The sequence below is a fragment of the Danio rerio genome, chromosome 16, assembly GCF_049306965.1.
Source record: "Danio rerio strain Tuebingen ecotype United States chromosome 16, GRCz12tu, whole genome shotgun sequence".
In the NCBI taxonomy this organism is placed as follows: domain Eukaryota; kingdom Metazoa; phylum Chordata; class Actinopteri; order Cypriniformes; family Danionidae; genus Danio; species Danio rerio.
The window spans coordinates 56,505,001-56,522,500 of NC_133191.1; the positions used below are offsets into that span (position 1 = coordinate 56,505,001).

The 17,500-nt window shown below is 37.0% G+C and overlaps 1 protein-coding gene across 2 annotated transcripts in view; it reads left to right on the forward strand.

The window, feature by feature from the left end:
* Positions 1 to 17,500, forward strand: part of LOC101882461 (mannosyl-oligosaccharide 1,2-alpha-mannosidase IA) — a 358,413-nt gene that overhangs the window by 327,416 nt on the left and 13,497 nt on the right. For both annotated transcript variants that reach the window (XM_017351571.4, XM_073925560.1), the window contains exons 7-9: positions 2,979 to 3,072; positions 8,144 to 8,259; positions 14,073 to 14,292. In XM_017351571.4, the coding sequence (XP_017207060.2) occupies positions 2,979 to 3,072; positions 8,144 to 8,259; positions 14,073 to 14,292 (430 nt within the window). The remainder of the gene's footprint in view (positions 1 to 2,978; positions 3,073 to 8,143; positions 8,260 to 14,072; positions 14,293 to 17,500) is intronic.

A 17,500-nucleotide genomic window follows, 5' to 3' on the forward strand; every position in this document is an offset into this window, starting at 1 on the left:
AACAAACGCATATGAGCCTTCATGAACGGCTAAATACTTTGTGCCCGTGCAGTGGGTCCGTGACGTGTCTCACAGCTCGGGCTTGACTCTGGTAGGTCTGGCAGGTCTCATGAATAATTAAGCAGCCGGCTCTTCTCATAGGATAAGAAAACTCCGATATGAATAATAATGAGAAACCGACGCGTCATCATTGCACTTGCAGTGCTGCGCTACGTCGCCGATTTTGATCCCGCCCCAAAAATCATTTTAAAACCGGAAGCTGAAATTAGCTGACAAAAGCTCAAAATTATCCAGTTTTCCCCACAATTAAAGCTGACAGCTGCTAACATTGTCTTAACTGATGCTCAACACACACAAATCTGTTAATATAAAAAAAAAAAGTTCTCCAGGGTGTCCTGAACCTTTAAAGTGACATTTAAAGGCTTAACTAGGTTATTTAGGGTAAAGTTAGGGTAATTAGGTAAGTCATTGTATAAAAGTGGTTTGTTCTGTAGGCAATCCAAAACTAATATTGCTTAAGGGGTCTAATAATATTGTTTAAAATAGTTACAATTTTCTGGAAAGATCTGTATGTGTGAACAGGCCCTCTTGAAAATACCAGTAAATTCGTTCTGGCTATTTTCCGGAAAGAGAAGTTGTAACATTACCGTTAATTTGTCGGAATGCTGCGCTGTGTGAACGTAGAAGGAAGATTGCCAGAAAGAGCGCGTGCACGTTTAGAACGTGCTGACATGGACGTCTACTTTAGCCAATCGGAACAGTCAGACGCATTCAAGTCCGAGTGGTTTATGAAAACAAAAGCCTTTCAATAGACACAATTAGCTGCTAGATGTTAGACAGATAACGTTTCTATGTTCCCTCTCAATGCCAACTGTGTAAATAATTATCGATAAGTTGCTTATGATAAGCCGTTGTTTGTTTACCTTCAAGCTCTGTTTCCTTCAGTTTCTTGACGCATCGCATGTGCCCGTGAAGCAGCCGGTGAACACCAGCACACACACATATCATGTACATCTCGACCAAGCGGCATACTCCCGCTCTCCCTCAGGAAGCCTATACGGAAGTAACTAAAACTGCAATTCATCCGAAATCCCGCTAGTCTTGGCCGCTCCTGGCTCCAAAACAGAGCAAATTTTAATTGAGTACACTGTTAGAATGGCCAACTTTACAGCAGAAAAAAAGGTGTTTACAGCCTGCGACAAAAAAAGATTTTGGTTAATACAGCTAATATTACCCTTCATGACAACTGTGAGGGGGGGGGATTTTTTTATAACTCATCTGTTTCCTTTATATTAAGTTATTTTAAGTTTGCATAATTAAGGGCGTGGCTACTTGAGTGACAGCTAGGTCTCGTTGGTCGCCGTCACGTCACCTAAGCTGAATCCTGCAGATTAGCCACTGAACTCAGCATATTTATCGCATTTCTGTGTTGTTTTATGTGGTTTTACACAGTCAACTGCCTTTTGGACTTGTTTGATACAATTATTAGATGGCATGGCATGCTGTGTGCACTTAATTGTGCTCACAAACCATTCACGTGGCCTCCGTTTCCCATGTGAGTAAAGTTATATACTTATATACCATCTCTATACATGTATTTGTTTTATTAAAGATCATTTATCGTTTATATTTAGAGCTGTAATGCACTCCAGAATCTGTCAGATTGATTAGCTGTAGGCTCTAGAACAGTCATCTGAAGCGTTGTCATACAGTGTTATGCTGGATTTCATCAATAGTCTTACATTAACTAACACAGACTATATCTGAAGTGTTTGGAAGTAATTCGTGTTTTCCTCCTGTTGAAAAACGTCATGAGAACAATGTTTAGTGGCTCAATGTGTTACAGCAGTGTTTTTAAAAGTCTAAACACTTTATTGATATAGTGTATAACCAAGCACAAGTGGTCAGAACACAAACGAGTCACAGATAAAGTATTAAGCGTTCTCCCAAAGTAAAGTGTGTCTGAACCAGGTCCAAGCTAAATGCTAGCAGGTGTCTGTAGCTCCGCTCACTCTCCGCCTCTTTGCCCTTGTTTGGTATCCCGCCGTGGGTGTGATGACGCGTGAACAAAATGCCGACGGTTGGCCGCGCCTACTTGTGGCTTCTTTTGCGCTCTTCAGAAACCTATGGGTGACGTCACGGATACTACGTCCATATATTTTACAGTCTATGATCTCGACATGCAAAAGCGTTCTTCTATATTTTCATCGAAGCTGTTCACAATACTGATCCATCCACAGAGTTAATGTAGCCAAATGTTTACAAATTCAAGCGCAGCCGTTTTGAGCTCAAATCTGGTTAGTGATGTCAGAATTTAGGCAAGGCAAGTTTATTTATATAGCACATTTCATACACAGTGGCAATTCAAAGTGCTTCACATAAACAAGAATAAAATAAACAAGTAAAATAAAAATAAGAACAAATAATAAAAATTAGTAAAAAAAACACAAAAACAGGTAAAATGTGATATAAAAGAATGAAGAAGAAGAGAAAAACATAATAGTGCAATCTGTCGGACGCAGCAGAGTGCCCATTAATTAAAGGCACTTTACTGAATGAGCACTACTGCTTTCTTGGAATGGATGTGTGAATGGACTTATACGGATAAATCCCATAACGTTCCCGCCTGTGTAAACAGCGCTTTGTAAATTTACCGGTAAAGTTGTTCCGGAAATTTTCCAGATATTTACGGTATCACTGTGTGAAAGGGGCTATTCTCTTGAGTGTGTTTCGTCTTCGTCTTCTGAGGCACAACTCATTTATTTGAGAAGGAAAAACACCACAGTGGCTTCTCCCAACGCATCATATTTTTTTGTCTGATGTTTGCCACCAGTTTTTTGGAAGTGCTGATTTTCTTCTCTTTGACTCTAGGAACGCTGCTTTATCCAGTATATGTATTACAGTTTTGTACATAAGTTTCGAGAGCATCTAATTGTTATCGCTTAATAAACTGTGAATTTTGTGTGTCTTTATTTTAGGTGATGAACATCCGAAAGCTGCTGGATAAAATCGAGAAGCCTCACGGTCTGTATCCAAACTTCCTGAGTCCCGTCAGTGGAAACTGGGTGCAGCGTGAGTCTTTTTAACCTTTGTAAATGTTTAAACCATATATTTAGCAGTTGTTGTTTTTTTTCATTTTTCTTTATTTTATTTTACAAGTAATTTTTTCATAGTTCTGTAATGAATATGTTAAATCCAGAAAAAAAATTCTGGTTAATTACTGTGAATTTGTAAATGCTGCATATTTTAAAAACTGACTCTGAAGAGCCTTCACCTGTTTCACACCGCAAGCGTCAGCGTCGCGTGAGCAGCGCGTAGGTCGAGCAGTAGCAGCACGCAGGCGTTTGCCTTTCACACCAGCTGCGTCTGCAGCGCGCAGCTCTTCGGCAGCTGCTGCAGAGATCAACCTATCTCTGTCTATTCTATCTAGTTATCCATGTCTCTCTATATACAAATACACTTTTTAAACTTTTCATCTGCACCAAGGCCCCTCCCATGCTGTTTCTTTAACCTGCAAGTGTTTATTTTACAAATTTTATAGATCAAATAGTACTGTATGCTTCTCAAGCTAACTTATATGAGAAGTGTCTACAGTCAGAAGACAATCGCCTGTGATATCCTGTCATTTGTTTTTTGATTATCAGGTTGCTGTAGACCTAGTTATAATCATATTTATACAATATAGTTATAATGATATTTATACATGATCAAACTAGTGTTACTTTCTCCGCTTCAGTGATGTCCAGCGGCAGAATAACAGCTCGTTAATTCCTGCTCGTGCAGAGGATGAGACGGACAAAAGTAACCAATGCATGCCATTCTTGTACTTATTTTCGTGTTGTTAGATTCACAGTGCAAACAGCTCCCGGTAGGAATAACTCGAGTGAACATAAAACAAAGCCGATTAAAACTTTCTTCCTCTGCTCAGCTGCACAGAACACAGCGAGCTCACATAATCCAGCATGCGTGTCGAACTACAATACCCACAATACACTTCGCTATGGACTACAAATCCCGTAAATATTCTATTTCCCCTCTCCAACAACACTAGTGTGCAAAACTGATACTAAAATTGTTTTACATTTGGTTTTGTAGTTGGGGCCTAAATAAATGTTTGTTGCCGTTTTTAATCGTTTTAAGTTAATTTGAATGACTATATATAAACAATTTGACATTATTAACGCATTTATTGGGTAAAGCTGCTACTTTTTACAGCCATTCAATGTGTTTTGGTCATTATCAATGCACTGTCACTTTAATTGAGCGTGAGCAGCGCGTCAAAAATAGACCCAGCGCCGAAACTATCGCTGCACTGCTGCTTCGGCGACGCTCACGTCTCGCTCTGACGCGCTGCTGCTGCGTGCGGTATGAAAGCTCTCATCTGTTAACATGGACGCCGAAAACACACGTGCTGCTCACGCGCCGCTGACGCTTGCGGTGTGAAACAGGCGTTACTTGTAGACTGATTTCACGCGGCCGCCATTTTTAAAAACAAAATCGAGGCTACAGTTGGAAGAAACCCGGAAGTATCGTCGGGAGTTACATTGGAACGTTGTTTACCTGGCTGTATATCTTATTAGCGAATAGAAAGTGACACAAATTTATAATTTCACCGCCTTCAGAGTTACCGGAAAGTCCGTTCTGCCCCTTTATGCTGCCCCTTTAAATAGGAGATCAATGTAGCGAATTTTGACGCTCTCGCCGCCGGAGCTGAAGGCAGACAGCGATGTCGCCAGGGCGGCCAGAGCGACCTTCGGTGTGAACACACAGTCACTGTGCTGTTTATCTGACGCAGCTGAGGCGGAGATTGAGGCACACTCTGATAGGCACGAGGGAACGGTGGGTGGGGAAAAACCAGCATTAAAGGCACAGGCAGGCACGTGCACACATAGGGCTCAACCTGTGCAGTGCACATGCCCTTTTTTGTGTTGGAGAGAAAGTGCCCTTCCGAAATGATCAAAAGTGCCCCCGCGACGCGGCACACCTTCGGTCCCGCCCTTCAGTAGGAGCGCGACAGCACCGCTCTTGAGTACGCGCGTGATAACACCGCTGATCAGTACGCGCGCGATAACACAGCTGATCAGTACGCGCGCGATAACACAGCTGATCAGTGCGCGCGCAGTCCCCCCCAACACCCCCCCGCTCTTCAAACAAATTATCCTGCACATGCCCTTTGGACGGTCTCTGCACGGGCCTGGGCACAGGCCACAAAAACAGCTACATTGTGTTCAGAGCAGAAAATCCTAATATTCTGAAAGGTCTAATGAATAATCTGAAGGATGTTTTAAGCTGTAACTTTAAAGACACACTCTGGAGACACAAAAGACCTCTCTTAAATCTTGAAAAAGGGGTCAAGTAGGTGCCCTTTCAATTCAAATGAGATTGTGCTCTTTTCAAAAGAGGGCGGAGCTACAAATGTGTCAGCATAGTGGCAGATTCAGAAAGAAGACTAACATTCTATGCTAATGAGGTAGAGATGGGCACTTGTGGGCGGGGCTTTCACCCTCTGATGATGTACAAAGGGAGAATGTCAATCAAAGTGTATCTGCAGACTGTTGTTATCAAGACTGATTATAAAACACAGTGATTATTTTCTACCTTTAATAGCTGCTTATATTCACACATATTTGTGTTTAAACCCCTTGTAAAAGGGATTTTTGTGTAATAGCTCTCCTTTGAATTCAGTGCAGATTTTTCCTGCTGGTGTTTGTGCATTTATTAGTGTTACTATTTAGCTTCTTTTCTGCTGGGTCATGAGAGCGTCTCTCTCGGGCTCCCTCTTTGAGTTTCACAATGCAATTATTCTGGCATCCATGACATCAATTGAGCCAGAGCGACTCTCCTGTCGAGCCCACGGCCAAGAGTTATTAAAATGATAATAAATCCCATTACCTGCTGGAAATTAAATCTTTCAGAATTCACCTGGAAAACAGGAGAAATGTTTCTCTTCTTCTTTAACAGGTTGAATGTAATCTGCGGCTGCAGTGTTAATTGTAATGTCTTGGGATTGTCTAATGAATGTTGGAGATCAGCTGTGATCTGCATGTCAATAGAGACTCATGCATTATTGCACACATACTGTAGGGTCTTCTGTCAAGCGAACACGAATGACTGTGTGTTTAAAAATAAAAAGCATTTCGCTCTGATCCTCATAAGAAGAACAGGACAAATCTGTCTGACATTTAACATCGGAATCACACAATAAGGAAATTATATGCTTTAAAAAATAAAATAAAATGGGGCACAGCTCCCCCTCATATATATATATATATATATATATATATATATATATATATATATATATATATATATATATATATATATATATATATATATATATATATATATATATATATATATATATATATCAGGTTCGTAGCCAGCCTATTAAAAGGAGCGGTTCTTTTTTCAGATATTTACAGATATTCAAGGTTGAAATATTGCATTTTAGTGCCATTTTAAGCCCAATTTTGGCTAGATTAGCTTGTCGGATGTTTATCATTACCACACTTTTTGATGCAACAAAAATGCTTCCTACATGTTTGTGTAAAGTGTTTATTTACAAATTGTTACAGTTTTATATATAATGTAATGAGACTACAATTTTAGAAATATTAAAAAATACTTATTTTAAGTGCTAATTTATTATCATTCATCATAAAAATAAAAAAAAATTAAAACCAAAAACTTGGGAATCTGGTAAAACTGGCTTTAAATTAAAAAAATGTAGCCATATAATAAATAACAAATATAACAAATAACAAACTGGCCAGTTAATTTCCTCAGTCAAAATTTTTCCATTTAAATAATAAAAGCCTTCTTTTGTTGGTTATTCTTTTTAAAGCCTTGTTCTATTGGTTATTTTCTCTTAATTTATGTTGGCATACTTTAAAAAATGGGACAAATAAGCTCATATATGGACCAAATTGTGAACTTTGTCAGAAGGGGGGTGGGTCTTTCAAACCCCCCGAAAACCTATATATATATATATATATATATATATATATATATATATATATATATATATATATATATATATATATATATATATATATATATATATATATATATATATGGGCAATATCACACGAGTAGCAGTGTGACATGGCTGTATATCGTGTGGGAGGCGGCCAAGTGCCTTAGTGCCCCCGGCAGTGCCGATATACAGCCATATCGCACTGCTACGAATGTGATATTGCGTTTATACAACAGTTTGACGGCATAATTGTGTATATAAAAACAAAATCAAACATGGAGAGTCTCAAAAACCCTTTTGTATGAGGATTTAAATCATAAGCTGACAGTTAAACAGCTGAGCAAGCATCTTTTAAACTTTAGATCTGTAGTGTCTGCTTTTTGCTGGCTGTATGTGGGCGGAGTAATACACAAAGGGTAAAGAGGCTGTAGGAGTTCTGATATTGCAGAATATCACAGGGCTATCAGCCAATCAGATTTGAGAACCTGACAGAACTGTTGTGTATGTATATATATATATATATATATATATATATATATATATATATATATATATATATATATATATATATATATATATATACATATATATATATATACATTAGTGCTGTCAATCTATTAAAAAATTAACGAATTAATCACTTTTTTTAAATTAATTGCGATTAATCACATTTAAAAAAAACTGAAACTTGTAATTTTGACTATACAAATGTAAAATTAATGTGAACGCAAGACAAAAACTATTTAAATTCAAAATATAATTGTTTTGTAAATGAATCTCAGCTGCTTCAGTCAGCAAGAGGATGAAGATTGAACCGGGATGGACATTTCAGCAAGACAATGATCCAAAACACAGCCAAGGAGATTTCAGATGCATTTAGAGAAAGAAAATCAAGCTTTAGAATGGCCCATCCAGTCACCTGACTTGAATCCAATAGAAAATACAGAATAAAGCTCAGATCTGATAGACGAGACCCACAGAAGCATCAAGATTTAGACACTCTGTTGAAGTCTGTAAGAAACTCACTCCTGAGCAATGCATGTGCCTTCATTCTCCATATGAGAGGCGTTTGCCACTGTGTGTTTTCGTCATTCAGAATTGGTTTCTCAGGATTATTTTGTATTTTAAAGGTTTGTGTTTGACGATGTGTTCTGCTCTTCTTCTCAGATCACGTGTCGATCGGCGGACTCGGGGACAGTTTTTATGAATATCTGATCAAATCTTTTCTGATGTCGGATAAGACGGATGAGGAGGCCAAGAAGATGTATTACAGCGCGATGGAGGTGCGCAGATCTCATTCCTATTATTCACAGATTGATTAATCGTTCCTGTCCAAACATCATCAGAGTCATCGACAGCATTGATTCTATATCTGCTTACAGTCCAGCTGCAGTCCAGTTTCAGATCCTCAGCCTGTTTGATGGAAATATTATTTCAAAAGATAAATATTACAGGTGCTACAAATATGATATTTTAAGTGCTGTGTTTATATTTATCATGTGCTAGAGCAGTGTATACAATTCATAAGCAATAATATGTTATTTTAACATTATTATTACAATATTTATACACAAGTATAGACATGTCCACATTCTAGCATTTCACCTGATGGCTTTAAACAGCTCACTGTGAACCAATGATTTGAATCAGTGCGTCTACAAGCTGAAGGGATCATTTAAATCAGTGAGTCGTTATCTGCTGACTCACTCCGACCAGACCAGTGAATTATTATCTGTAGAGTTGCTCTGCATTTGAATCAGTGAGTCATTAATTGCAAACTTGCTGTCAATAAATCATATGAATCAGTGAGTCAATATCTACAGACTCACTCTGAATGAATCATTTGAATGAATGAGGGGATACTTGCAGACTTACTGTGAACTATTGATTTGAGTCATGATCTGCTGACTCCCTCTGACCAGATCATTTGAATCAGTGAATTACAAGCTGTAGATTTGCTGCAAGAGGGTCATTTTAAATCAGTGAGACATTCATTGCAAACTTACTGTAAATACCTCATTTGAATCAGTGTCATATTCTACAAACTCACTTTGAATGGATCATTTGAATCAGTGAGTCATTATCTTCAAACTTATTCTGCATGAATCATTTGAATAAGTGAGTCAATTGTCTCATAATTCACCCTGAATAGATCATTTGAATCAATGAGTCATAATCTACAAACTCACTCTGAATGGATCCTTTGAATCAGTGAACGGTTAGTTGCAGACTTGCTGTGAATAAATCGATAATTTGAATCAGTGAGTCATTTATTGCAAACTTACTGTAAATACCTCCTTTGAATCAGTGAGTCATATTCTACAAACTCACTCTGAATTGATCATTTACATCAGTGAGTCATTATTTACAAACTCACTCTGAATGGATCATTTGAATTGGTGAGTCGTTATTTGAATCAGTGAGTCAATATCTACAGATCATTTATTCATTTAATATCATCTAATAGATCATTTGAATCAGTGACAGTTGCGGACTCACTGTGAACAAATGATTTGAATCAATGAGGTATTGTCTGTAAACTTACTCTTCCCGGATCTTTTGAATCAGTGATATACTAGCTGGAGAATTACCATCTCTCTCTAAAGGGATCATTTGAATCAGTGAGTCATTACTTAAATCAGTGAGTCAATATCTACAGACTCACTCTGAATGAATCATTTGAATGAATGAGGGGATACTTGCAGACTTACTGTGAACTATCGATTTGAGTCATGATCTGCTGACTCCCTCTGACCAGATCATTTGAATCAGTGAATTACAAGCTGTAGATTTGCTGCAAGTGGGTCATTTTAAATCAGTGAGACATTCATTGCAAACTTACTGTAAATACTTCATTTGAATCAGTGTCATATTCTACAAACTCACTTTGAATGGATCATTTGAATCAGTGAGTCATTATCTTCAAACTCACTCTGAATGAATCATTTGAATAAGTGAGTCATTATCTCATAATTCACCCTAAATAGATCATTTGAATCAATGAGTCATAATCTACAAACTCACTCTGAATGGATCCTTTGAATCAGTGAACGGTTAGTTGCAGACTTGCTGTGAATAAATGGATAATTTGAATCAGTGAGTCATTTATTGCAAACTTACTGTAAATACCTCCTTTGAATCAGTGAGTCATATTCTACAAACTCACTCTGAATTGATCATTTACATCAGTGAGTCATTATTTACAAACTCACTCTGAATGGATCATTTGAATTGGTGAGTCGTTATTTGAATCAGTGAGTCAATATCTACAGATCATTTATTCATTTAATATCATCTAATAGATCATTTGAATCAGTGACAGTTGCGGACTCACTGTGAACACATGATTTGAATCAATGAGGTATTGTCTGTAAACTTACTCTTACCGGATCTTTTGAATCAGTGATATACTAGCTGGAGAATTACCAACTCTCTCTTAAGGGATCATTTGAATCAGTGAGTCATTACTTGAATCAGTGAGTCATTATCTACAAATTCACTCTGAATGGATTATTTGAATCAGCGAGTGGTTAGCTGCAGACTCACTGTAAACAAATGATTTGAATCAGTGAGTCATTATCTGTAAACTTACTCTGACTGGATCTTTTAAATCACTGAATTATTGACTGTAGCTGGATCATAAGTATCAATTAGTTGTTATCACCAAACTTACTTAGAATTGATTGATTGAATCAGTGAGTGGTTAATTGCAGGCCCGCTGTGAACAAATGATTTGAATCAGTGAGTCATTATCTGTGAACTTACTCTGACCGCATCATTTGAATCTGTGAATTATTAGTAGAACTGCTGTAAATGAATCCATTGCAAACTTACTGTGAATACCTAATTTGAATCAGTGAGTCATTACCTACTAACTCATTCTAAATAGATTGTTTGAACCAGTGAGTCATTATTTGAATCAGTGAGTCGTTATCTACAAACTTACTCAGAATTGATTAATTGAATCAGTAAGTGGTTAGTTGCAGGCTCGCTGTGAACAAATGACTCTAATCAGTGAGTCATTATCTGTAAACTTACTCTGAACAGATCATTTGAACTGCTGTAAATGAATCATTTGAGTCATACATTGCTAACTTTCTGTGACCTAATTTGAATCAGTGAGTCATTATCTACTAACTCATTCCAAATGGATCATTTGAATCAGTGAGTCATTATCTACTAACTCATTCCAAATGGATCATTTGAATCATAGACTCATTATTTGAATTAGTGAGTCATTACTAACTCATTCTGAATGGATCATTTGAATCATGTGCTGGTTTCTGCTTGTCTGCAGACATAAAAACAACAGAACACACAGCAAACACATTCATTTTGAGAAAACAAACAGCACAGAGATGTTTTCCTCGATTGTCTTTGTCAGATTTATACACTTTATAGAATCTAAATGTCGCTTTTCTTCTGCACACTGTCTTCTGCTATACATAAAACATGGCATGCATAAGTGTGGTCGTCTCCTAAAGCAGCATCCAAGCTTTTATTGAAATCCAGCGTCACCTTGATTTCAAGGCGCTTTACAGATCTGACAGAGGTTTCTTTCACTCAAAGCACATCCATCCGTCTGTTTTTCACAGATTAATAGCTGCATTATATTCAGCATTTTCTATGACTTTAACAGAGCTGTGATTTATTATAATAATGATATTAATATTAACCCTCAGCGACAGCTTCAATTACATTCACAGACACTGTATCGCTAACTCAAACCTTCTGTTCATTTAAATAAAGATAAAATACAAAATAGGGGTGGCTCAGTTGTTAGCACTGTTGCCTCACAGCAAGAAAGTCGCTGGTTTGAGTCCCGGCTGGGCCAGTTGGCATTTCTATGTGGAGTTTGCATGTTCTCCTCATGTTGGCATGGGTTTCCTCCGGGTGCTCCGGTTTACCCCATCCATGCGCTATAGGTGATTGGATGACGTAAATTGGACGTAGTGTATAAGTGTGTGTGTGTGTGTGTGTGTGTGTGTGTGTGTTAATGAGTGTGTATGGGTGTTTCCCGGTACTGGGTTGCAGCCGAAAAGGCATCCGCTGCATAAAGCATATGCTGGAATAGTTGGTGGTTCATTCCGCTGTGGCAACCCCTCATGAATAAAAGACTAAGCTAAAGAAAAAATGAACGCATAAAATACAAAATATAGATTAAAACGTGTGACAACAAATCTTAACAAGTTTGCATTATTTTACTGTGTAGATAAGCATAAATGCACAATTAGTGGTAAATGCACATTAAATTAAATGTTATATTTTTCTATATTAAAAAGCTTACAATCAAATTAATAAAAGATAAGTAAATGTTGCCTTACCAAATAAATGAAATAGCTTAACCGAAAATCTAAATAAATAACATAAAAAAGAAGAAAATTATAATAGATTACTACATTAAAATACTACAACGGTGTCTAAACTCAAAATAGGTCCTTCATTTAATATGTAAATATATAAACACTAATTTACCATATAGATGGTTTAAAATCGGTGTAAGGCTTTTTAATGATTTATATTGTTTCATTTTAAGTTACTAGATTAAAGTTTTTGGTTAAGAAAAGTATGTAAAATAAAAACCTGATTTTTTTCAATGTAATTATTGGAAATTTAAAATGTTTATCTTGCCAAAAGCTTACCAAAAGTGCTAAAAAGTCTAAACTAAAACTAACAATAAAGCATATACAATTATCAGATAAAACTACTAACACCAAAGCTCAACTGAAAATAAATAAATATATATATAAATACATAAATAAACAAATAAATAAATAAATAAATGAACTAATACATAAATAAACGAATAAATAAATAAATAAATAAATAAATAAATAAACGAATAAATAAATAAATGAACTAATAAATAAATAAACTAATAAATAAATAAACTAATAAATAAATAAATAAAAGAAACAAATTAGCAAATGAAAAAGAAATAAATGGGTGATGCAGTGGTGCAGTAGGTAGTCGCTGGTTCGAGCCTTGGCTGGGTCAGTTGGCATTTCTGTGTGGAGTTTGCATGTTCTCCCTGCATACGCGTGGGTTTCCTCCAGGTGCACTGGTGAATTGGGTAGGCTAAATTGTCTGTAGTGTATGTGTGTATGAATGAGTGTGTCTGGATGTTTCCCAGGGATGAGTTGCAGCTGGAAGGGCATCAGCTGTGTAAAACATGTGCTAGATAGGTTTTCGGGTCATTCTGCTGTGGCAACCCCAGATTAATAAAGGGACTAAGCCGAAAAGAAAATTAATAATAAAAAAAAAAAAACATAAAATAAATATATAAACGAGTGAATAAACAAATAAAAGAAACAAACAAGCTAATACATGATTGAATAAGTGAAACAAACAAGCTAATGAATAAATAAATAAAACAAATAAATAAATAAGTGAATGGACAAATTAATAAATAAATAAAAGAAACAAACTATCAAATAAACAAAGCAAACAAACAAACAAATGAACAAATAAAACAATCAAGCTAATAAATAAATAAATAAAAGAAAGAAAAAAGTTAGTAAATAAATGAGTAAATTAAACAGACTAGCAATTAAATAAATAAATTAAATAAATAAATAAACAAATAAATAATGGAATGAATGAATGAATAAATTCTAAAATATATAAAAGAAACAAACTAGCGAATAAATAAATAAACAAACTAAAACAAATAAAAATAAATAAAACAAAAAATAAATAAACAAATACTAATACATAAATAAGTGAATAAATAAATAAATAAATAAATAAATAAATAAATAAATAAATAAATAAATAAGTAAGCTACTAAATAGATAAAACAAAACAAAAAAATAAGTCATAAAGCATCTTCTTTTTAATTTTAACATGCTACACTTTGCTGCTAAATACATTTAGAGAAATGCTGTGCTATTTCTATTTAAAAAGGTGCCGTTAATGTTTGACAATAAATATTTTCCATGATTGTAACATCATTATTCACAAAATTGATGATAATCAGTATACAGTAAGCCTGAAGTCCGGCCACTTCTTCTGGGTTTTCTGTAAGCTGTAATGTGGTTTTATATATATATATATTGTGTTTGCTAAATGTTGTGTTTTCTCTGTTTGTCTTCAGGCCATTGAGATGAATCTGGTGCAGAAGTCTCCTGGTGGACTGACATATGTGGCCGAGTGGAGAGGTGGAATCCTGGACCACAAGATGGGTCACCTGGCCTGCTTCTGCGGCGGGATGATCGGCATCGGGGCTGAGGACGCTCCGGCAGGACAGAAACAGCATTACCTGGATCTAGCAGGCCAGATCACTCACACCTGCCATGAGTCCTACAGCCGCTCCGGTCAGTCTGATCCTGGAGCAGTGTTTACTGAGTAACTGGAGCCGCTTTACTGTCAACACATCTACAGTACAGTGTGGCTCATGCACATCCATGCATTCAGCTTTTTTATAGTATTGTGTTATAGTAGTATTTATTCATCATTTATTTTTAGTCGTCATTGACAATAAGACAGTATTTCATTATTTATATATGAGCAATATCACACGAGTAGCATTGCGATATGGCTGTATGCGGTATGGATGTTGTTGTCCCACCAGTGATGATATACAGCCACATTGCACTGCTACGAGTGTGATATTTCCTTTATACAACAGTTTGACGGCACAATCAAACATAGAGTGTAAAAATCCTTTTGTATGAGGAACTACTTTCTTCCGCCAATCATTCGTTTATACATAATAAGCCCTTACGCTTAGAAGATATAACAGTCTGATTTCTAACTACAGCAGATCAAATCAATATTAAACTGATAAGCACACCTGCCAACACTCCCGTTTTTCATGGGAGTATCCCGTATTTCAGACCAATCTCCCGCAAACATCCCGTTTTTATTTCTTCCTAAAAAAAAGTCCTGTAATTTCACCCACCCCCCTCTTTGGTACAATCAGTAAACTAAACACCCCGGGTTGCCAACTTTGGTACAGTACCCGATCGAAGCGGCCGCCCAAAACCAGCTGCATCCTGTTCTCATCCTCACCCCCAAACACCCCAGTCTCCCTGGTTTTCAGAGACGTGTTGGAAGGTTAGATGATCTCTCTATTTTGTATGTTGTAGTGCCGTATTTATACCGATATATTAGGAATGTTTGTTGTGTTGCCAGATTGAAATAAGAAAAGTCCGCACTTTAGTGTTTTTTCTTATCGCAAACACAACAGCAGTCTGGTAACGTTAGTGAATTCGTTGTTATTTTCGGGGTTAATTGTTGTGATATCCCGATTGCAACAGAGAAATACTGTAGACTGTAACACTGTAAGAAGATTTCTCTGTAGATGGATGGCATTTCATGTCAAGTTCAGCCTTGTAATCTTGAAGTGTGAGCAAAATCAGCTGTTTAGTCATTACTTTAGACATAGAGTCATTCAAACACTAGCTCTAAAGTGACGTTGGTGAATTAGGCCCCGTTTACACCAGTGCGTTTTAGTTTTAAAACGGCGTTGTAGAATGAAAACGATCCGCGTCCACACTCGCGTTTTACCCAGCGTTTCTGAACAGCTCTCCGTCCACACCAAAACGCTGGAAACGCACATCACGTGACCACACACACACACTCTCGGGCAAGCGCTCCAGCATTTCTACCCAGATGAGAGCTCTGCTTGTCGGACTGCTCATCAAGCATCTCCCGCTGGATCTAATCTCACTATATTTGCTAAACGTGATATTTCATTCATGTTGTTGTCTTTATCTAACGACATAGGCCAATTCCCTGACTTTGGTCATTGGAATCTATTAAGTTACTTGTTCACGGGTAACATGTTTTGGTTAAGCGCAAAGATAAGTTAATGATTAATCCAGGTACATTGACTGATTGCTCGTCTTTATTTCCTACAATGTATAAACTTATTGTATGTTATACTTTTATAATTATCGATTATTAAAACTGATATTCAGCAAAAGAGAGGGTGTGTTTCGAATTTTCACTGAAATTGAAAGGAGGCAGTTGTTATCGGCTCCGTTTTGTTATAAATATCCACACAGTGAAGATGACGCTCATATATGCAGCACGACGCCTCAACATTTCTGCTGTCTGTTAAGTTGCTAATATTAAAAAGAAAATAGGCAGTTCCTTAAATCATGTTTACATTTTATTGTTGAGAAAGGGAAACAACGTAGCCAAGGTGATGTGAATGAAGTTATAAAGTACACTGTTCCCTTTGAAGATTTACCCGTGTCCTCGGTATGTTTTCCATATCAAACTGAGAAGGGGGAGACTGCAGCCTTGATCAAACTTGCGAAGTCTGAACTTATAAGAAGAGGATGCGAGACTGAACTGTGTGTGGGCTACTTAATATTGAGGAAAAGCCCCAATCAGATAGGCGAACGTTTGCAGCCCCGCCTCCGTTTTCAGATGTCTCCGTCTTTCCCCATCCACACTGAGACGGAGCAGCAGCGTTTTAGAATGAAAACGGCCTCTCCAGCGTTTTCGAAACGCTCCGTTTTCGGCGCTTGAGAACTCCGGCGTAGTGTGGACGGATGGCGTAACCGTAGCAAAACTTATGCGTTTTCAAACTAAAACGCACTAGTGTAAACGGGGCCTTAGTAACGGCTGTTCTGCTGTTCTGATGCAGCTGCGGATGTGAATGAATGGCGGAAGAAAGTAGTTCCTAATACAAAAGGGGTTTTAGACTCTCCGTGTTTGATTTTCTTATTTATATACACGATTGTGCTGTTAACTGTTGTATAAACGCGATATCACATGAGTAGCAGTGCGATATGGCTGTATATCAGCACTGGTGGGACGCTAAGCCCAACGCACGCCTCCCACCAGTGCTGATATACAGCCATATCGCACTGCTACTCGTGTGATATTGCTCACATATTCAATATATTGTTATATGTAATTATATTCACAAACTGCTGTTAGACAACTGTGTTTAAACCCCTTATAAACGTGATTTGTTTCGTATAATAGGCCCCTTTAATGCTGCTTATGTTAATATATTATTTTCTATTATAATATTTCCTACTCTGCTGTTAAATACTCAAATGCTCTGCGATATATGATAAAAATGTCATATTAATGCTGTCTATGAATATTTTCCATCATTCTAACAAAGCGACTTCAGCATCGTTCACCATAATCACAAAACAACTAGCATATTACACTTTAATACGACAGTCAGGACACGTAAAATATTATTGCAGGCTGAAGTGGTGTAATATTACTAAAGAGACGAGGCGTCGGGACGAAACAACCCCGAATCAGCATGCAAATGAAAAGGTTTATTCAGTGGAGACGCTTCTCCCAGACCGGTCGCTTGTAATTTTAGATTTAAGGGCCGTAATGGGACACGTTTGCATTATGTTCTGCAGTGAAAACACTGTGTTTTTATAAAGACGTCCTCATAAAAGACAAGCTGCCGCATATACACACAGACACACACACATGCACACACACATTCAAATACACATGAACACATACAAACCGAACATACACACACACACAAACACAACCATACACACAAACACACATGCAATCACAAGCAAACAA